The sequence below is a fragment of the Bos taurus genome, chromosome 5 (genome assembly GCF_002263795.3).
Source record: "Bos taurus isolate L1 Dominette 01449 registration number 42190680 breed Hereford chromosome 5, ARS-UCD2.0, whole genome shotgun sequence".
Taxonomy (NCBI): domain Eukaryota; kingdom Metazoa; phylum Chordata; class Mammalia; order Artiodactyla; family Bovidae; genus Bos; species Bos taurus.
In genome coordinates, this window is record NC_037332.1 from 29,474,292 (window position 1) to 29,497,576 (window position 23,285).

The 23,285-nt window shown below is 37.5% G+C and overlaps 1 protein-coding gene across 7 annotated transcripts in view; it reads right to left on the bottom strand.

Annotated features, from left to right (window-relative positions):
* The window catches only part of LARP4 (La ribonucleoprotein 4), a 75,440-nt gene that overhangs the window by 42,420 nt on the left and 9,735 nt on the right, over window positions 1-23,285 (bottom strand). For 5 of the 7 annotated variants that reach the window (XM_059886609.1, XM_024992005.2, XM_059886610.1 and 2 more), the window contains 3 exon segments: window positions 7,186-7,333; window positions 5,966-6,118; window positions 2,007-2,082 (listed from right to left, as the gene is read on the bottom strand). In XM_059886609.1, the coding sequence (XP_059742592.1) occupies window positions 2,007-2,082; window positions 5,966-6,118; window positions 7,186-7,333 (377 nt within the window). 7 annotated transcript variants of the gene reach the window in all.

A 23,285-nucleotide genomic window follows, 5' to 3' on the forward strand; every position in this document is an offset into this window, starting at 1 on the left:
CAGGTCTTTTATAGAACTAGGGCCCTATACTAGACTACCAAGGCAAAGAATAAAAAGGAGAAGAAAAGGGAGATATTCAAGATGAATCAATTAAACCCAAGTCAATATGTATTCTATATAAAGAAATAAACAAGTCTAACAAAATCCAGGTTGCTAGCTTAAAAAACTGGTTTACTAGTCCTCCTCTGAAAAACAGAAGACATTACATTGCAAGCATATCCAACTTCTATCTCTTCTGGAAGGGGAAGTTCTACGAATTGAAATTTTATACATCTAAGCTATAAATATACCTACATAATTCTGAATTCTTATCTGTAAACAAGACATCTTAAAATGTTTGCCTTTTCTAAGAAATAATTGGTAATATAAATTCTATACCCTTATAAATAAAAAGAAAAAAATTCCATACCCGTCTTATCAAACAATCTTATTAAGTCATCTTATTAAAAAAAGAACTCCATGATCAAACGTTGTAAGAGCAAACTACTACAACTATAATTAAGAGATAACTTAAGAAACCTAAAAATGAATATGATTATAGGAAAAATATCCAACTGAAATTTCATTCTTTTTTCTATTGAGAATAGATCCTTTACATATTCGATTGGAGACTACATCTTTAAATCTAGTTAAGAAATATACTGCAGAATGATACCAAAATACATTACCAAAGGAAATTAAAAAACCCATTTTCCATTCTATTAGGTTGGTGCAAAAGTAACTGTGGTTTTACACTGTTGAACTCCGCCATTTGATACTGGAACACATTCTTAAATGTGGTTATGTTATACATCATTTTAATGCATGTTTCTTGCTAATGACTTTTTATTTGCTGTGTATTTTAGATTTATTTTAGACTACGGAAATGATGTTAGACAAAATGCAAACTCGAGAGATTTTCTTGGGTTCAAAATGGGTTGTAAAGCAGTGGAGACAACTCGCAACATCAACAACACATTTGGCCTAGGAACTGCCAATGAACGTACAGTACAATGGTGGTTCACAAAGTTTGGCAATGAAGAAGAGAGCCTTGAAGACAAGGAGGGCAATGGCTGGCCATCTGAAGTTGACAATGACCAACTGACAGCAATCATCGAAGCTGATCCTCTTACAACTACACAAGAAAGTTGCCAAAGAACTCAACATTGACCATTCTACAGCCATTCAGCACTTGAAGCAAATTGGATAGGTGAAAAACCTCAGTAAGTGGGTGCCTCGTGAGCTGACCAAAAATCAAAATAATCGTCATTTCGAAGGGTCATCTTCTCTTAGTGTAGACAACAATGAATTATTTCTCGATCAGATTGCAACATGTGATGAAAAGTGGATTTTATATGACAACTGGCGATCACCAGCTCAGTGGCTGGACCAAAAAGCAGCACCAAACTTGCACTAAAAAAGTCATGATCACTGTTTCATTGTCTGCTGCCAGTCTGATCCACTACAGCTTTCTGAACCCCAGTGAAACCATTACATCTGAGAAATATGCTCAGTAAATCTATGAGATGAACCAAAACTGCAAAATTCCTGCAGCCAGCACTAGTCAACAGAAAGGGCCCAATTCTTTCCCACAACACCTGACTGCACATTGCACAACCAACCCTTAAAAAGTTGAATGAAATGGGCTACAAAGTTTTGCCTCATCCACCACGTTCACCTGATTCTCGCCAACTCACTACCACTTCTTCAAGCATCTAGACAACTTTTTGCAGCGAAAATGCTTCTACAACCAGCAGGAAGCAGAAGATGCTTTCCAAGAGTTTGTCAAATACTGAAGCACAAATTTTTACACTACAGGACTAAATAAACTTAATTCTCGTTGGCAAAAATGTGTTGACTGTAATGGGTCCTATTTTGATTAATAAACGTGTTTGAGTCTTGCTATAATGATTTAAAATTCATGGTCTGAAACCAATTATATTTGTACCAGTCTAATATTTCATTGGTATTTTACATAATCAAACAATTCAAAAGAAGAGAATGTTAATTAAAAAATGATAGTGTACCGTGAGAAACAGAATTCTAATTGTTTCTTTAAACACTCTTTTAGTTCTTCTGTAGAAATTGCTGAGTTGCTTTCCCCTGATGGTAGAAAACAAGAGAGAAAAAGTTAACACCTAATTACCACAGGTAGTAAACTCTACATATTGTTTTAAGAATAAGCCACGAAGTATGCACAAATTAAAATCACCAGAAAATTTTTTTTTTTACTTTTTTAGAATTCAGCTACACATGGTCTAATAAATACTTTCAACTTATCTATTCTTGTTTGTTTAGACAGATTTCATTTCAGTTTTAAAATTATATATTTTATCAAGCAACTAACAAATTAACAAATCAGCAGTAATACTAAAAGCACCTGAATACCACTTTGTAAAACACAGTCGTCAATACTTAAAAAATGTGATAACTACTTATTCCTTTAATGAAAACTCAAAGTACTAAGTAATAGTAATCTAAATTTGAAGACAGGAACTACACAAAATGGGATATATATATATATGGCTCCACATTTGTATTACTGGTAGTAAACCTGATGTGAGTCACACTCCTTAAATTTCTCTCTCTCAATAGACTTGTGGTACCCAAGGTGTATGTGTGTGGGGAAGGGAGATGGATTGGGAGTTTGGGGTTAGTAGATGCAATCTATTATATAAAGAATGGATAAACACGGTCTTACTGTACAGCACAAGGAATTATATTCAATATTCTCTGATAAAACATAATGGAAAAGAATATAAAAAAGAACATATATATATATGTATGTATTTTGCTGTACAGCAGAAATTAGTTAACACTGTAAAACAACTATACTTTAAGGAAAAAAAAAAACCTACTTCTATCTTTTTATATTCTTTTCATTGCTTAATTTTAGAGCACTGTATCTTCCTAGGAATATTGAAAGCATTCAAATGTCCAAAGGATTGGACCAACTCTCTAACAGCCCTCTATGCTTTCTATTATTTAAACCCAGAACATGACTTTTCAGGACTAAAGCCTGGAAAACCATCAGTTCTTATTAGATTCTTACACAAAACACCACCTGCTAAAATCATATGCTATGTCCTCTTCTTTAAAAGCACTAATGATTAAGTAGGCTAATTTCCTTTAAATACACAGATAATAGGATATATGTAAATGTACATTTTGTGCATGATTTTACCACTACTTTATCTTATATGCAAGACTCAAAATGTTATTAGATATTAATTTCATTAAAAATAAAAAGCATTCTATTTCTACGTAGTATATGCAAATCTTCTAACACAAAATTCATCCACCAAAATGCTTAAGCTTTCAATATCATTATAGCAAACCTTTAAAAATTCAACTGGTTGCCACTTCATTTAAACCAACTCTATGTTCAAAATGTAGCCAGTAGTTAAGTATTTTACAACATGAGGGAGTAAAACCTAGTCAATCTTTCATTATTATATGGAAATACCATCCCATTTCACTTGAGGAATCAACTTTCAAGCTGGCTGACCTGAGAAATCTAATTCAGGTATTTATAACAAACTGAGGACAAAGTTTGAGTCAAGTTATAGACCTTGACTAATGTTCAGTTCTGTTCAGTCGCTCAGTCGTGTCCGACTCTTTGTGACTCCATGGACTGCAGCATACCAGGCCTCCCTGTCCATCACCAACTCCCAGAGCCTCCTCAAACTCATGTCCACTGAGTCAGTGATGCCATCCAACCATCGCATCCTCTGTAGTCCCCTTCTCCTCCTGCCTTCAATCTTTCCCAGCATCAGGGTCTTTTCAGATGAGTCAGTTCTTCGCATCAGGTGACCAAAGTATTGGAGTTTCAGCTAAAGCATCAGTCCTTCCAATGAATATTCAGGACTGATCTCCTTTAGGATGAACTGGTTGGATCTCCTTGCAGTCCAAGGGACTCTCAAGAGTCTTCTCCAACACCACAGTTCAAAAGCATCAATTCTTCGGTGCTCAGCTTTCTTCACAGTCCAACTCTCACATCCATACATTACTGGAAAAACCATGGCTTTGACTAGATGGACCTTTGTTGGCAAAGTAATGTCTCTGCTTTTGAATATGCTGTCTAGGTTGGTCATAACTTTTCTTCCAAGGAGCAAACGTCTTTTAATTTCATGGCTGCAGTCACCACCTGCAGTGATTCTGGAGCCCAGAAAACTAAAGTCTGTCACTGTTTCCACTGTTCACCCATCTATTTGCCATGAAGTGATGGAACCAGATGCCATGATCTTAGTTTTCTGAATGTTGAGTTTTAAGCCAACTTTTTCACTCTCCACTTTCACTTTCATCAAGAGGCTCTTTAGATCTTAACTTTCTGCCATAAGGGTGGTGTCATCTGCATATCTGAGGTTATTGATAGTTCTCCTGGCAATCTTGATTCCAGCTTGTGCTTCCTCCAGTCCAGCATTTCTCATGATGTACTCTGCTTATTAACATAAAATTTAAGTAAGCAGAGTAACAATATACAGCCTTGACGTACTCCTTTCCCGATTTGGAACCAGTCTGTTGTTCCATGTCCAGTTCTAACTGTTGCTTCTTGACCTGCATACAGGTTTCTCAGGAGGCAGGTCAGGTGGTCTGGTATTCCCATCTCTTCAAGAATTTTCCACAGTTTGTTGTGATCCACACAGTGCTTTGGCATAGTCAATAAAGCAGAAGTAGATGTTTTTCTGGAACTCTCTTGCTTTTTTGATGATCCAGCAGATGTTGGCAATTTGATCTCTGTTTCCTCTGCCTTTTCTAAATCCAACTTGAACATCTGGAATTTCATGGTTCATGTACTGTTGAAGCCTGGCTTGGAGAATTTTGAGCATTACTTTGCTAGAGTGTGAGATGAGTGCAATTGTGGGATAGTTTGAGCATTCTTTGGCATTTCCTTTCTTTGGAATTGGAATGAAAACTGACCTTTTCCAGTCCTGTGGCCAGTGCTGAGTTTTCCAAATTTGCTGACTAATGTTAGCAAAAGTAAAGGAAATCAGTCCTGAATATTCATTGGAAGGACTGATGCTGAAGTTGAAGCTCCAATATTTTGTCCACCTGATGTGAAGAACTGACTCATCTGAAAAGACCCTGATGCTGGGAAAGATTGAAGGCAGGTGGAGAAGGGGACAACAGAGGATGAGATGGTTGGATGGCATACTGACTCAAAGGACATGAGTTTGAGCAGGCTCCAGGAGTTAGTGATGGACAGAGAAGCCTGGTGTGCTGCAGTCCATGGGGTAGCAAAGAGTTGGACATGACTGAGCAACTGAACTAAATGTCAGCAACTAAGCAGTGATGGAAATGCCTACTCCCTATTTCACTTATTTTCCAAAGAGACTGTTTGGAAATTAGAGAAACAAAGGTAGGTAATCAGGGTCTATGGTCTATTTTTAGTTTCCTTTAAATTTCATCCATTTTAAATCCAAGCAACTGCTAACCTATGCCAACAAATGAATGTGGAGGGGGGAAAAAAACGACTATCTCACAAATTGAACTACAACAGAACTATGATTTAACACAACCCTTTTCTCAAAATTAATCCCATACACATATACAAACAACACACATATATAATCTCAAAATTAATCCCATTTAAAATGCATTTCTCCTTGACAAAAGTGATGGGAAAATTGACAGAGCTTGCGCTGACAAGTTCTGTCAAGTCCCACTAGCAGACCAAGGAACTTGGACTCTCTGAAAGACTAATTTAGGTCTCTTTTAACTATGTTGACTGTTTTTCTCCTTTCATTGTTAACTTCACACTTTCTTTTAATAAGATCTTTAAAATAAACATATTTTTAAAATTACAGTATTCATATTTGACCATTTTACTTGTAAAAATTGCTTAATATCCCATTAATATAAACTTCTTTTGAAATAATAAAATAGACTGATCAATGCTACTATTTACTAGAATAATGACAGACTGGAAGAGGGAAAAGACTAGCACACTGCATTCTTATTTTACCAATAAAATCATAAAGTTTACCAGAAACATCATATATTTGATAATTCAGATCTTCTGGCCCCAAAATCATTCCATCAGTTGATTCTTCAATGCCTGTAATATTTCTTGTGGTTTCACAAGATGAATACATTACTTCATATTCCTTACACATATCATCTGCAAGTTCTCTATTACCTGTATTAAAAAAAAATACTGAAAGTAAATAGTAATTCTTTAAAATCCTATCTTTAGGTACTCTGGGCACTTGTCTTCTATAACAAGATCTCAAATAATTCTATCAACTGGGAAAATGTCCATATGGTTTTAAGTAAGAACTGTCTTTGACAGGACTTAAGCTTGACCATTACAAATAAGCTAAAATGATTAACAACTGGAGCTTCCCTGGTGGTCCAGTGGTTAATACTCCGCACTCCCAATGCAGGGGGCCCAGGTTCAATCCCTGGTCAGCGAACTAGATCCCACATGCTGAAACTAAAGATCCCGTATGTGGCAAATAAGACCCAGTGCAGCCAAATAAAGTAAAATAAAAAAAAATAAAAAAAAAAGGATTAAAAATAGCTTAAGGACTTCCCTGGTGGTCCAGTGGTTAAGAATCTGCCTGCCAATGCAGGGGACATGGGTTCGATCCCTGGTCCAGAAAGATCCCACAGGGGATCACACATCCCACTTGCCTTAATTACTGAAACCTGCACACTCTAGAGCCCACATGCAGCCAAATAAATAAATAAACTTAAAAAAAATTGCCCAAACTTACACCGTACTATGTATATGACAGCTTCACATATATTATTTACTTAATTCTCAGAAAATCCAATGCCAAACCATTATTGCCAATGTTTTACAGATGAAGGCAACAGGCATGGAAAGGTTAAATCATCTGCCCAAGACCAAATAGTGAGTAAACAGCACTGTCAATGACGGTAGATCAAAACTAATTTAAAAATACCATATTATACATGGGTTAAAAACTGAACCCAAAGATACAGCTGCTCTCTGAAATTAATGACAATCTATTCATACTGGATATAAATGAGAATGGTATACAAACTACATGTTAAACATTTTTTTTTTTTTTTTATGTTCTTTTTTTTTTTTTTTTTTTTTTTTTTCTCTAATCATGTTAAACATTTATAAATATATCTTATCAAATAATCAAAGGACGTACCCCAAAGTTCTATAAACTGGTTGGTCAAATGTTTAACCGAACTCTGATGCATTCTGATGAAATGTTTAGGGCTTACCCTCAGGAAGAGACCCTGATGTAGCTGCTGTTTCATGCCAAGAGCTTTCAGTTCCATGAGCTACTGGCGTAGCATCAGTATTTCCCGGAGGTATTTCTTGCCATACTTTGGCATTAGGATTTAAACCAGTTCCTTTAGATGTCACCTGCTAAATAATCATAGGATTCATTTGTAAATTTTAAAAGTTAGTGAATTAAAATTACAAATTTAGATTAAATAAACAATATTTTAAAGTTTTTGGCTCAACTTGAACTATAAACCTTTTAAGCAGATGAACTTGAAATGTTTATATATAAAATTTAGCTACCTATACAATAAAAACATCTCCATAAAATACTATTAATATAGATACACTGCTTTACCCCAACCTACTTGCAAATATTATAGTTAAAACTATGCACCATTATCTTGGCCATTTGTGTTATCAAGAGCAATTTTTCAGAGTAAATTTTTACTGCCATCTAACTTGTGACAGAGACCTTCAAGTCTGAATGATTCTATAAGTGGAAACTTTTTTCCAAGTCAAAACCAGCATTCTGCCTGACATTAGAATGCATTATTCTATCTGTCCCTTAAGTGTATATTCTTAATGTCTAAAACAATTATTTAACATATTACCACCTAAAGTGATCATTTGCATACATCACCTAATCTCTCTCCCTCTCTCTTTCTCACACACACACACACACAAAGTAGAAATGGATCATGGGGCGAGGGGTGAGAGACAAGAGTATTCAAGAGGTGGAAGGAGAGGAAGCAGGATGCACAAATACATTTTTCTCATCACATTCAATCAAACAACAGGGCTGATCCTTCTCAAGTACACTAATGATCCTCCAGAGAATTCACTCCTTTTTCAGAAAGTTACTTTTTGTCTTCTCAACTGCAGGCCCCTCTCCTGGATGGCAAGTACCAGAAGGTACAGCAAGGAAGCTTTATGACCTGCAGATACTGGGGATTTGATTTTCATAAAAAAATAATTGGCACACACTGAGCCATTTATCAGGACATTGTCATAAATTCTGTCTACTTAGAGTTCTTACAACTGACCTTGACTCATGCGATTTAGGTAGAGGCGTGAAACAGCCTGTAAGTATCACCAACACCAAAATATAACCAACCAAAGCAGAACTCTGGATAGAAGAATTGAAGAGCCTTAGAAAGAGTTGCTGAGAAGACTCAACTTCTGACAGGCCTAACTGTACTTCCTGTAATTATGTACCATGAAATTCCCCTGCACCCTTGAATCTAATAAACTGATTTTTTACTTTGAGTGAGTTTCCATACTTTGCAACTAACATGGCTAACATAACTTGAATGTATGAACCAATGAAACATCGTTTAATTATACTCCACAGCTTGCACATATCTTTGGATTCCTTTCACGTATCAACTGAAATCCAATCTGGAAAAAAGGAGAATGCCCAGACACAATGCCCTTTTCCATGTCAAGGTTCATTTGCATCTTGGGAACAGGGCTGGGCCTTGAATTAGTGGACATTATTTTACCACTGACGCTGTTTAGAACTGTATATAAGCATCTGGCTTTTAGTCAATTTTATTATTATTTAAAAATTCTCTACAGACAATACACCCTCTTCCTGCATTCACCAGGGCAGTAGCCTCTCACCACTTAGCCTTTGGAGCAGAAGGGACTGAATGTGATTTGGGAATTTTAAGTATAGCTTAATTTCTGACTGATGGCAGAAAAGAACCGTGAAGAGTTTGTGACAGCCTAGCCTTCCTACCATGGGAACAACATTTAATTTCGTGTTAAGCATTTTGACAGAAGAAAATTTATTTATTAATACATACTTGCCTCCTCTCCTTTTACTCAATTCTGAAAATACCAATTATGTCCCTACCCTCCAAAATGGCAAATAATAAAGGCTATGGTTCTCAGAAAAATCAAACTCTTAAATCTTGATAAACACAATGAAAGAGTAAAAAATTCATTTCATGAATAAAACCTGTACATGAAAAACATACAGTAGAGAAGCCATGTATCCACTAGAAATACCCTTAACTAATAGAACGGCTGCGGCTTTAGTAAAGCAAAACAGGTAACAACTATAGACAACTACATGCAAGAGCTGAGGCTCTAGAATCACATATGCAAAACCCACCTCTAACATTAACAATCGTGTGATTGTGGGGAAATTTCTTAACTCAATTTTCTCAACTATAAATTGAGGTAAGAATTCCCTATTTTAGAGACTTCCCTGGTGGTCCAATGGTTAAGAATCCACCATGCAATGTAAGGGGACAGGGGTTCGATCCCTGATGGGGGAACTGGAATCCCACACGCCGTGGGGCAACTAAGCCTCGGGCCACAACTTGAGAGCCCACAAGCCGCAACTAGAGTCTGAGCGATGCAGTGAAAGATCTTGCGAGGCGCAGCTAAGACCCAATGCAGCCAAACAAACAAACAGGCCCAAGGTGGTCTGCTTAAAAAAAAAAGAATTCCTTATTTTAAGAACTAAATATTAACAATGAAAAGCAATTGATACGTATAAATACTCCATATTCTTTTTTACGAAGCATGTTTGTTTTGAATAAAAGTAATTTGGCTGTCTTACCCTCAAAAGAATACTTTGCAAACACTAATGCATTAATCAAAATAACTGTGAGGTATGTTCAAAGTTAACTATTTACATAAATGTAAATTTATGTCACAGAAAATTAGCTTTAAAGAAGCAAATACAAATCACAAGGAGAATGGCTGATTACAGAATAACACAAAACTGCAACAAACAACAACAAAAAACTGAAAATAAAGACTAGGAAAATAAAATTCTAAAAAAATCTCACAAATGCACACAAATAGGAAAATAAAGTACCATTTTATGCTTATTAGATTAGCAAAGCACTTAAAAATAATTCCTACCTTGGCATAAAATTTTCAAACTCATTATTACACTGAAGACTATAAAATGGTGCAACTTAGCTTCCCACATTCTAGTATTATTTATAAGAGCCAAGAAATGTAAATAACTCAAAGTCAAACAAAGGAGCAAAACAGGAAATTAAAACACACTCGCTAGATAAAGTGAGTTACACAACCACTCAAAGTTATAAAGAGGGAATCCCCTGGCAGTCTAGTGGTTAGGACTTGGCATGTTTCGTTCACCGCCAGGGCCCAGGTTCAATCCCTGGTCAGGAAACTGACATTCCCCAAGCCATGTGGATAAGTCAAAAAAAACCCACAGAGCTTTCCTGGTGGTTCAGTGGTAAAGAATCTGCCTGCCAAGGCAGGAGACACAGGTTTGACTCCTGATCTGGGAAGATCCCACGCTGAGGAGCAACTAAGCCCAAGGGCCACGACTACTGAGCCTGTGCTCTCGAGCACGGGAGCTGCAAGTACCGAGCCCACAAGCCCTGAGGCCAGTGCTCTGCAACACGACAAGCGCTGCAATGCGAGCCGGGGCCCTGCAGCTAGAGACTAGCTTCCTCTCACCACAACCAGAGTCTGTGCAGCAGTGAAAACTCAAGAACAGTCAAAAATAAATAAAATAAATAATAAATAAATAAAAAAGAAACACCTCAACAAAGCTGTAAAGATACACTACCACATTTATTAAATCTAAAGGGGGGGTATTAATACATCACAAAAAATTGCTATCTATTAAACCATGACACGTCAAATATTGTATTGATAAATTGTGAAAAATATCAAAATGGAAAGTGATTTCACACAATGGAATAGAAAAAACATCTCCACCACAGTAACAAAAGCAAACATGTTAAGCAATTCTCTGAGCTAGGTGCTATACTGAACACATCTATGAACTCACTGACTTCTTAAGACAATCCGTAAGTACTGATATTTCCCTCTTACATGTTATCCTATCATATGAGAAATAACATATCCAACTAAAGAAATACAGAGATTAAGTATGCAGTCCGTATTAACCTACAATGATTACAAGTCACAGATTATTACAATTGTAAAAAATCACATCAACATGTGGACATGGGCTAGGAGGAAATACGATCTGCTACAAAAACTAGGTCAGGGGTATTTTTCCTTCATAAAGCATTTCATTAATAAATCATTCACAGGACTTCTCTGGTGGTTAAGGCTCTGCGCTCCTAGTGCAGGGGCCTGAGTTTAATCCGTGGTTGGGGAGCTAGATTCTACATGCCACAACTAAAGACCCCACATGCTGCAGTGAGGATCAAAGATCCCAAGTGCCTCAACTAAGACCTGGAGCAAATAAATAATAAATTAAAAAAAAAAAAATCAAAGCATTCACTAAAATGTTGCCTTGTTGATGTCTGACAGCAAACAACAAAATTCTGTAAAGCAATTATTCTTCAATTAAAAAATAATTTTTAAAAAATGTTGCCTTAAGTCTAAGTCATAAAAAATATGAAACTAAAAAAGATTTATTACATCCATTAAGGATTTTTCAAATCAGAGCATAAATGTCAGTTGGGAATTCCCTGCTAGTGCATTATCATCAAAGATAATTTTGTGCCCTTTGTGCCTGCATGTATGTAACATATACTCAATGTTTATTTAAATTTCTATAAGTTTTGACCAATTATCTTTGATCATCATTCTTTTTTTGCATTTCAGACGTTTCTTCTGGATCATTTTCCTTCTTCCCCAAGAACATCATTCAGAACTTTTTTTTTTTTTAGTAAACTCTCCAGTTGTGGTTTCTCAAAAAATACCTTTATTTCTATCTTCTACTTTTGCTGTATACAGAAATCTCTCTAGGCACATAATTCCTCTTCCGCACATTAAAGACTAGGGATCGAACCCAGGGCCGCTGTATTGGGAGAATGGAGTCTTAGCCACTGCCCCACTGCCTTCTGTTTTGCACTAATGACGGATTAGAATTCAGTCACTAGTCTAGCTGTCATTCCTAATCTCTCTTTCAACTCTGGTGCTTAACCCTTGTCAATGGTGTTTTGCAATCATAAGCCTAAGTGTGGAATTCTTTATTATTCTACTTGGAGTTCACTGAACTCTTTGAAATCTGATGCATCTTTCATCAATTCTGCACAATGTTCAGTCATTTACCTCTTCAAATTTGCTCTCCACCAACTTCTCTATTACTTCCTCTGGAATGCCGATAAAATATTCTATACCTTCTAATCCTGTATCCCACCTCTCTTTGTATCAATCTTTCTTTCTTATTTCCTACATCTTTGTCTTCCTGAGAGATTATATTCTGAGCAATTTGAGATCTTTCTTCCAGTTCATCAATTCTCTCTTCAGCTGATTCTAAAATGCATTCAACTTGTACAGTAAGTCTCTAAGTTCCTTCTACATTTTCATTTCAGAAGTTCCTTTTGGTTCTTTCCTCAAATCTATCCGATCAATGTTTTGTTTTCTGACCATCCTTTCAGTGTGTGTGTGCACTCAGCTGCTCAATTGTGTCCAATTCTTTGCAATCCCATGGACTGTAGCTATCCTCTGTCCACAGAATTTTGCAGACAAGAATGATGGAGTGGGTGGCCATCTTCTCCTCCAATCCTTTCAGTACCTTCCTTCTTTTTCTGGCCATCCCACCACAACCAGATTGAACCCGGGCCTGTTGCAGTGAAAGCTCAGAGTCCTAATCACTGGACCACCAGGGAATTTCCAGTAGCTTCCTTCTTTTAAACATTCTAATTATATAGTCTGTATCTGATCATTCCAGTACGTGTAATATCCAAAATCAAAGGGTTTGAGTTTCTGCTGAGATCTGTTTTTTTAATGCTAAACCATGTTCATTAAGACATGTGTTTTATGATTTTGTTCCACACACTCGTTTTCCTTGAAACTTTATTTGTGGGAATTTTAAAGGTTGTTTAAAATGTGCTCTTCAGGAGAGGATTTGTTTTCTTTCTGTTGGATGACCACACAGTAAGACTATCAATCTGGTATCACATAAATTGTTCTTTAAAATCTATCTATCTGGCTGTGCTGGGTCTTAGTTGTGCCAAGTGGAAGCTAGTCACCTGACCAGGGATCAAACCCAGGGCCCCTGTATTGGGATCATGGATTCTTAGCCACTGGACCACGGGGGGAGTTCCCATGACTTAAAAGTTTTCAATATGGGTTTTTGGAGAACAACAAGTAGTGGGAATTTCAGCCCCACCTTGCATCAAAGAGGATTTGTGGTTAATATAAGACCCCTCTTTCCACCAAGCCAGAGCCAAGACTAAAGCTGACCAGTTTTCTTTTTCTCTGATAAAGCTTGTTTTTTCCCTTAGGGTGCTGTGTGTTTCAGTGAAAGATCCTGTGTGGCGCAGGTAAGACCCAATGCAGCCAAACAAACTGGAAATAGCAACCCACTCCAGTATTCTTGCCCGGAGAAGTCCACAGACGAGCCTGGTGGGCTACAGTCCATGGGGTTGCAGAGTCAGACAGAACTGAGCACACACATCAGCATAACACAACCATGCCTGCAGGCTTGGGGTAGACGGGGTCAGATATAATTAAGTTTGAAGTTTCAGAGCTTCCCAGGTGGCGCTAGTGGTAAAGAATCCATTTGCCAATGCAAGAGACTTGGGTTCATTCCCTAGTCCAGGAAGGTCCCACAAGCCAAGGGGCAACTAAACCCATGTCCCACAACTACTGAGCCCATGGTCTAGAGCCTACAAGCCGCAAGTGCCAAAGCCACTGCGATGAGAAGCCCTGGCACCACAGCGAGTAACAGGCCCCATTCACCGCAACTAGAAAAAGCCTGTGTACAGCAACCAAGACTCAGAACAGCCAAAAATAAATCTTAAAAAAAAAAAAAAACAGAGAGAAGAAGAAAGTACTAATATTGGTACTTTACAGCTAAATTGAAGAGGAATTCCAATAATTAAAAGTCAACTATGGTATAACAGACAAAAATTAACTTTACTCTGCCACCTAGTAATTATGCAGTCACTGATCTCAGCTTTCTTGAGATTTTAAAAAATGTAATGGCTGCGCTACCAAAACTCCTTATAGTTTTTGCAAACCTTGGACACCAAACTTTGTCTTGGTCACTACTTCTCTTTCCCTCTTGTTATTTGTACATACTTCTAATTTGTTACCACTGTAATAGTTTATTAAGTGTTTTTTACAACAAGGCAGTGGGCTCAATCAAAAAAGGTAGAAGCTGGGTCATCCTCTACTATTTCAGCTATTAAAATAAACCAGGCTGAGAGCAGACCTTCAACTGTCTATTTGAATGGAATAGTAAAGACACAGGTGCAAAAAAAAGAAATTAATGTTTAGACACTGTATTTACCCTTCTGATGTGACAGAAAATCAGAGTTGATACAATCTTCCTTTTTCTCATATGCCTGTTTAAAATAGAAGCCTTTTATTGGAGTGCTTCTTGGCTTATGACTTCACGTCTGACAAAGGCTTTCACAATAAACATCAAAACCAATAACAAATGTCAAACCTAGCAAGGGAGCAAAAGGATCTTTGAAGTAGCACCAAATATAAATAACCCAAGCAACATCTTAGCCTAGAGATGTTAATTGACAGCTGTTTCATATCATAATTAGCTCAGGGAAAAGAACAATGAATTTCTTTACAGTACCACCAGCTAGCCCCAACAGGACAGGTACACAGATAATTTTTAAAAACCTCTATGGAGGGCTTCCCTGGTGGCTCAGTGGTAAAGAATCCGCCTACCAATGCAGGAGACATTGGTTCGATCCCTGATCTGGGAATATCCCACGTGTCACAGAGCAACTAGGCCTATGTGCCACAGCTACTGAGCCTGTAGAGGCACAACTACTGAGCCCACATGCCACAGCTACTGAAGTCTGAGTGCCCTAGAATCTGTGCTCTGCAACAGGAGGAGCCACCGCAAGGAGAAGCAAATGCACCGCAACTAGAGAAAAGCCCGCGCAGCAACAAAGGTCCAGCACAGCCATAAATAAATAATAAATAAACAAAAACTGTATTAAAAATAATTCCATGAAACCTTCCTGACAGTTAAGACTGAATACTTCTTCCACCGCAAGCAGTATAGGTTCAATCTCTGGCCCAGGAACTAAGATCCCACATGCCTTGTAGCAGGGCCAAAACAAAGACCAAAATCTCTAATTCCCTGGTAGTCCAGTAGTTGGAACTCTGTGCTTCCCCTGCAAGGGGCACAGGTTCAACGCCTAGTCAGGGAACTGGGATCTCACCAGTTGAATGGTGTGGCAAAAATATCAAAAACAAACAAAATACACCTCTAGGTAGCAATTTCATTTTTATTTTTCTTTAGGTAGCAATTTTAGAAAGCAAGTCATCTTTACATTTGCCCCTATGCATAATGCGAACAGTGCATGCTTATTAGTATTCAGAATCCACTCTGGATAAATTAGACAGCAAAGTAAATAAAAGGTAGTGTCACTGTCATTGGAAAGGCTGAAAAATTAGATGCAAAGGTAATCTCACTCAATGTTGCTGAAGTGGCTTGATGAGGAAATCACTATCCATGCCACCACCAAGTGGTAAATGCCAAAAGTCAAATCCATTACAACTTTTATTATTACCAATACCAATGTTACTTCTCCATCAGGAACTCAACCTTGCAACTATTAACTCTACTTAAAGCTGCCCACCTCTACTGCCACTCCTGACTACAAAATGGAAGTTAAGAATAGAACCCTCATTTCCCTGCACTATATATTTTTTCAAGTAGAAGACACCTGTAGGTGGTCTGACTAGCAGCTCTTAGTAACATGCCTGCATCCATCTAGGTATAAGGGAATCCTGGAATTTGAGTTTTGACTAGTACATTCACTGGAGAGGCCTAACTCATTATGTAGGCCTTTCTGCAAATATGGAAAGCTATTCAAGAACTGGGAGACCCCAAATATGACAGAGAGATTAAGACTAATATTTAACATATAAGATATTAATATATTGTCCCATATATACTTATTTATAAATAAATACACAATATTGGGGAACTATGATTTTAAAAACTTACCTTTTACTTACTGATGAGATGTACTAGTTCATTAAGCATTTAATAATCACTCAAAATAATTAACTAGATGCCTTTCAGCAATATACTACCCATAAATCTGATGTTTCCCTTGCTAATGGTGCCAAGAATAACCAAAGTGTGAGGTCTATGGCATATAGATGGCAGTACACCTGGGCATATTTATATTTTTCACCAGCCTAGTTTAACAGTACACTCAAAAAGCCATTAATGTACACAAGAAGACATATATAAGAATGTATATTGCAACACTGATCCCATTAGTGAAAGACTGAAAACCACCTAAATGGTGGTTTTCTAGACAAATGGTTAAATAAAACGCAATATATTTCATAACACAGAATACTATAAGAAAAAATTCAAGTTGCAAAACAATAAGCATTTTTAAATTTATATTAACAAACACATAAAATCATTGTACAGATAAGCATATTAGTATGTAAAAACAGAAAAGGTCTGGAAGGTTACTATTAACTGCAAACTAGTAAAAGATCTGCCAAACACGGAAGGTGTACTAAAATAAGCGGGAATAATCATCACAAAATGTGAATTTTAGGGAACTCCCTGGTGGTCCACTGGTTAGGCCTGTGTGCTTCCACTGCAGAAGTGCAAGTTTGATCCTGGTTGGGGATCCTGCATGCCATGCATCACAGTTTAATAAAATATATATCTGCAACACCTATGTAAAGCATTCTGTCAATACTGATGTGAAAAACTTTTAAAACATTCACCATATGAGCTACCACAGTAAATGTTAGTCTAAGAGCTTCACACACAAGAATGTTCTTTATAGAATTACTCAACATAAAGAAAATTTGGAAACTGACAATGTCCATCAAAAAAACAAGTTGATGTGTCTTTCTATAACAAATAATCTTTAAAATGACACAATAATGAATCTGACAAATCAGTTAAACAAGAACAAAGACTTATTTTTCCATTTAAATTCTAGATAACCACACCTTTGACTCATCTTTTGACTAAGGTTTAACAAAGAACTCCATAAAAATCCTTATCTCTCCCACAGAACTAGAAATAAGCCTGTGAGGCTACACAGTTATATAAAACATCTATTAAAGGATGTAAATTATCTAATTGCATGCTGAAACTATCTGCCAACATACATATATGCAGCACATAAGCACACACATACTCACAAACCACCACAAAATATTCAAACTGTCAGTTTGTAAAACTAACAGATCAACACCTCTATTTCTAAGCAATACATGTCATTACTGAATAAGCCAAAAGCAGTCTTCATCACTGACCCATCTTATGCTAGTTCCTATCTAGGGAAAGATACAAATGAAAAGAAAAAGGGAAACATCAATTTCTTGGCAAAATGATACCCTCTGGTCAGAAGAAAGCAGTTTTAAGGTAATAGAACCAAGAGTTAGGAAAAAAATCACCATAAATACGGCAAAACCATCTCTGTGGTCATACACAGATTTGACCACATATGTTTGGTCAAAACATAGATTTGTTTTACTTACCTATTTACTATCAGAAACAGAAATCCCATGCCACTTAACCCTACAAATGCTGAAAAACAGAAATAAAGTAAATAGAATGATTAAACTTATTTGCCTCATGGCAGATCAATCACCTAGGTTTAATTTTTACATCTCCAGTATTGAGAGGACCACAAAACTACAAGTACATTTAAAAAAAGAGAATTCCAGCAGTTACAAGCCTGTGCTTCCACAGCTAGGCGGATGGGTTCAATCGCTAGTCAGGGAACTAAGACCCTACAAGCTGCACAGGTGACCAAAAAAAAAAAAAAGACAAAACAAACACCTGTCATTTCATCCAGCATGAACTTCAAAGTCCTATTAGAATAAGCTTAGGGCATTTTATAAAAAATAAAAATGAAAACTGGGAAATTTTCACCCTTCTCACAAGGAAGGATAGTTAGCCTTTATGAAACACTGAATTCATCTTCATAACAACTACATTAAATTTTATCATCTACATTTTGCAGATACAGAAAAACTTTACCTAAATGTAAGGGAGGCCTGGCGTGCTGCAATTCATGGGGTCGCAAAGAGTTGGACACGACTGAGCGACTGATCTGACCTGATCTGAATCCACCCAGGATTATATAGCTAATAAAGACAGAGCCAGAATGTGAACCTAGGCTGTCCGGAGAGTGCCACTACACCAAGGTGGCTCTTAGCCTCTATACTACAGTGCCTCAGAGAAAACTTTAAGACAAACAGTTACACTAATCAAGGAATACTGCACATCTCCTTACCAAGTCAAACAGTCCCTGGCCCAAAGGCAAGTTAAGAGTGGGTAACAATACAGAAGAAATGGATACAGAAAAAGAGCTACCAGATTAAGAACTAGAGTACTCAGGGCAGAAGTCAATTGAGCTCTGCAATGATCTGTATCTTAGGGCCATGGAATAACTAACTTCCAGTTTGAAAAAAAAGAAAAATGGTAGTCTGCGCAATAAAATTTACCCCTTATAACAAAGCACTTATTCTAACTTGAATTATTTCGTCTGCAAGCTCCACAATGGCAGTGACCTCATCTATGGTTTACTCTTCTCTAGCACCCTGAACAGGAGATCAACAATAAAATTTATATGCTACATGCGAGTTTCTTAAACTGTAGTGCTTGTAAGAATCATCTAGGGATCTTGAGAAAAAGGAAGACTCTGATTCAGCAGTTCAGAGATAGGACAGAGAGTTTGTATTCTAACAAGTCCTGGGTAAAGAAGTTTGCTGAGGCTCACACTTTGAACAGCAAGGGAACTGGACCACCCTAAGTCATATGCCAAGTTGTCAAAAATCAGGATTCACTTATTCCACACCCAGAAGAAAACCTTAAGTTTATTCATCAACAAAGCTATAACTGCTGGTCCTCCACTATCAGAGGAAAAGATAAGTTCCCTAAATTCTCACTACTTTAGTCAGATGACAGATGATGATTGCTTTAAAAAAAAAAAAAAAAAAAGAGGCTGCCACAGATTACCCGCTTAATTTTTGGAGTCATGGATTGCTCTAATATATAATCAAACAGACTACCTAAAGAAAGTTCTACTGAGGTTAATGTACCACTTTACTGTTAAAGATTAGGAACCCAATTGATAGGTATTTAGCATTTAAATAATCATCAAAATAAAGAAGGCAATGCCAAAGAATGTTCAAACTACCACACAATTGCACTCATCTCACATGCTAGGAAAGTAACGCTCAAAATTCTCCAAGCGAGGCTTTAACAGTATGTAAACCAAAAACTTCCAGATGTTCAAGCTGGATTTAGGAAAGGCAGAGAAACCAAAGATCAAATTGCCAACATCCTCTGGATCATAGAAAAAGCAAGAGAATTCCAGAAAAACATCTACTTCTGCTTCAATGACTACGCTAAAGCCTTTGATTGTGTGGATCACATAAACTGTGGAAAATTCTTCAAGAGATGGGAATACTAGACCACCTTACCTGCCTCCTGAGAAACCTGTATGCAGGTCACGAAGCAACAGTCAGACCCAGACATGGAACAGTGGACTGGTTCCACAGTAGGAAAGGAGTACGTCAATGCGGTACACTGTCACTCTGCTTATATAACTCACATGCAGAGTACATCATGAGAAATGCTGGACTGGATGAAGCACAAGCTGGAATCAAGACTGCTAGGAGAAACACCAATAACCTCAGATAGGCAGATGACACTACTCTTATGGCAGACAGCAAAAAGGAACTAAAGAGCCTCTTGATGAAAGAGAAAGAGGAGAGTGAAAAAGCTGGCTTAAAACTCAACATTCAAAAAATGAAGATCATGGCATCACTTCATGGCAAATAGATAGGGAAACAATGGAAACAATGACAGACTTTATTTTCTTGGACTCCAAAATCACTGCAGATGGTGACTGAAGCCATGAAATTAAAAGACGCTTACTCCTTGGAAGAAAAGCTATGACCAACCTACACAGCATATTAAATAAAGCAGACACATTACTTTGCCAACAAAGGTCCCTCTAGTCAAAGCTATGGGTTTTCCAGTAGTCATATATGGATGTGAGAGTTGGACTATAAAGAAGGCTGAGTGCCAAAGAACTGATGCCTTTGAACTGTGATGCTGGAGAAGACTCTTGAGAGTCCCTTGGACTGCAAGGAGATCAAACCTGTCAATCCTAAAGGAAATCAATCCTGAATATTCATTGGAAGGACTGGTGCTGAAGCTGAAACTCCAATACTTTGGCTACCTGATGTGAAGAGCTGACTCACTAGAAAAGACCCTGGTGCTGGGAAAGATCGAAGGCAGGAGAAAGCAGAGATGACAGAAGACAAGATGATTGGATGGCATCACCAACTCAATGGACATGAATTTGAGCAAACTCCAGGAGATGGCGAAGGACAGGGAAGCCTGGCGTGCTGCAGTCCATGTGTTTGCAAAGAGTCAGACACAACTGAGCAACTGAACCACAACAAAATACCAAGTCATTTTACTTCAAATTGGTCATCTTATAAAGCCAACAGCTAATTATACAAATGAGCTCAAAAAACCCTCAAAACTCAAATATCAAAATAATCCTTTTCAAAAAAGGATAACTTTTAATCTCTAGTGTGTACAGTCAAGTCAGCAAACCATCTGTTATGGAAACCGAAATGAGACTTATCTTTCATAAGTAATATGTGAAAGAAAACTCACAAATTTATTGTGTACCAGACACTCAGTGCTTTACTTTGACTGTCAATCCTCTTAACAACTCTTTGAGATAGAGAATAAGTACGATATTATCTCATACTTTAACATTATCGTGAATTTACAGATAAGGAAACTGAGAAGCATGCGTTAAACAACGTGTACAAGGTCACACTAGAAAGCTGTCTAACTTGAGCAGGCAGCCTGGCCCCAGAATCCATGTTCTTAACCATTCTTTTATGCACTCTTTCATGTAACTGTATCTTATCATTATTACTCAGTCACTGCCCTCCTATTTTTTTCCTTCCTCCAACTCAAAAGAATAGAATAACCCTATTTCCCTTAGCTAGCTCAACTGTAATTCTCAATGCCTTCAACAACAAACTCTTTGATACCAACCTACTACACTATCTTGGCTTTTTAATGATATGGGAGAAAAAACTTGCCAACAAGCACACAGTGAGCCTCTAATCTCTTCTGAAAAAAATTATCATACAAACCAGGACATTTTTGAGAATAAAATGGGACAGCTGTTCCAGAAAACAGGTGTACACTACGACTGTTCAGGTCAAAACGGGAGGTATGGCCAATTTTACTTGTTTTGTAGTTTGTAGCATCCAGTGGTATGAAGATATTGCCCAAATCTACACTACATAAACCCTGGATTACTTCTGACTTTTCCGTCCTGACACAGAAAATACTCTTCTCTTTCCTCAATAATACATAAACCAAACAAAACTTAATTTCACATCCTTGGCTCTCTGCCTATGCTCATACCATACTCCTAGTAATATTCATCTAAAGTATTCCTCTGTCTTTAATTTAGACCCAGTCATGATTATATATATATATAGAGACAGAGAGAGAGAGAGAGATTTTCTAAGCTAAAAATTGGTTCAAATGTCTTGACAAGGCAATAGACCAGACAGGAAGCGTGAGTATGTGATATTCCAATTTCTTTTCCTTACATTTACTTACACTTACACATTAGAAGGGTTTCCCTGATGGTTCAGATAGTAAATAATCTGCCCACAGTGCAGGAGACCTGAGTTCAATCCCTGGGTCAGGAAGATCCCCTGGAGAAGGGAATGGCAACCCAATCCAGTATTCTTGCCTGGAGAATTCCATGGACAGAGGAGCCTGGTGGGCTGCAGTCCACGGGGTCACAAAGAGTTGGACACGACTGAGCGACTAACACACTATACACTGGAAAAAAAATTTTTTTCCCCAAAAGAGCAAATATAAAGTCTCTATTTGCACTTTATCAACTGTATTTATTTAAATATTGCCATAAATATTGCCATAAATATTCTTTAAATAAATGAGTCTGTATTTTAGCAGACTGCAGTCTTCATCCTCATTTTAAAGTTTTCTTTGCCCAATTAATAGTATAACCAAAGTATAAAAACTTTAAGGTAATTAACTGCTTTGCCTTACCAAGAATCAGAGAAAATTAGTAACAAGCCTAGGATTACATAGAACTCAAAGATATATGTCTCTCTCTCTCTTTTTTTAATATAAAAATATTTATTTTAATTGGAGGCTAATTACAAGATTATAGTGGTTTTGCCATACATTGACATGAATCCGCCACAGGTGTACATGTGTTCCCTATCCTAAATTCCCCTCCCACCTCCCTCCCCATCCCATCCCTCTGGGTCATCCCAGTGCACCAGCCCCAAGCATCCTGTATCATGCATTGAACCTGGACTGGCAATACGTTTCACATATGATATTATACATGTTTCAATGCCATTCTCCCAAACCATCCCACCCTCACCCTCTCCCACAGAGTCCAAAAGACTGTTCTATACATCTGTGTCTCTTTTGCTGTCTTGCATACAGGGTTATTGTTACCATCTTTCTAAATTCCATATATATGCGTTAGTATATTGGTGTTTTTCTTTCTGGCTTACTTCACTCTGTATAATAGGCTCCAGTTTTATCCACCTCATTAGAACTGATTCAAATGTATTCTTTTTAATGGCTGAGTAATACTCCATTAAATCAGTGCTATCACACAGTAGTTTTTGCAATAAACAGTGCTACTATCACATAGTTTTAATAAATTTCCCAAAAATATCAAATATATGAAAGTAAAAATTTCAGTCATTTGGAAGGCCATATCCTGGACAATTTACATAATGACACACTTGCTGTGATGATCAAATGATAATGTCTGTCAAGACTTTACCTAGACTGTATTGCAAACAAGGTTTACTGTATCACATAAACACCATTGCTGCTGCTGCTGCTGCTAAGTCACGTCAGTCGTGTCTGACTCTGTGCGACCCCATAGACCCCAGCCCAGCAGACTCCCCCATCCCTGGGATTCTCCAGGCAAGAACACTGGAGTGGGTTGCCATTTCCTTCTCCAATGCATGAAAGTGTAAAATGAAAGTGAAGCCGCTCAGTCGTGTCCAACCCTCAGCGACCCCATGGACTGCAGCCTTCCAGGCTCCTCCATCCATAGGATTTTCCAGGCAAGAGTACTGGAGTGGGGTGCCATTGCCTTCTCCA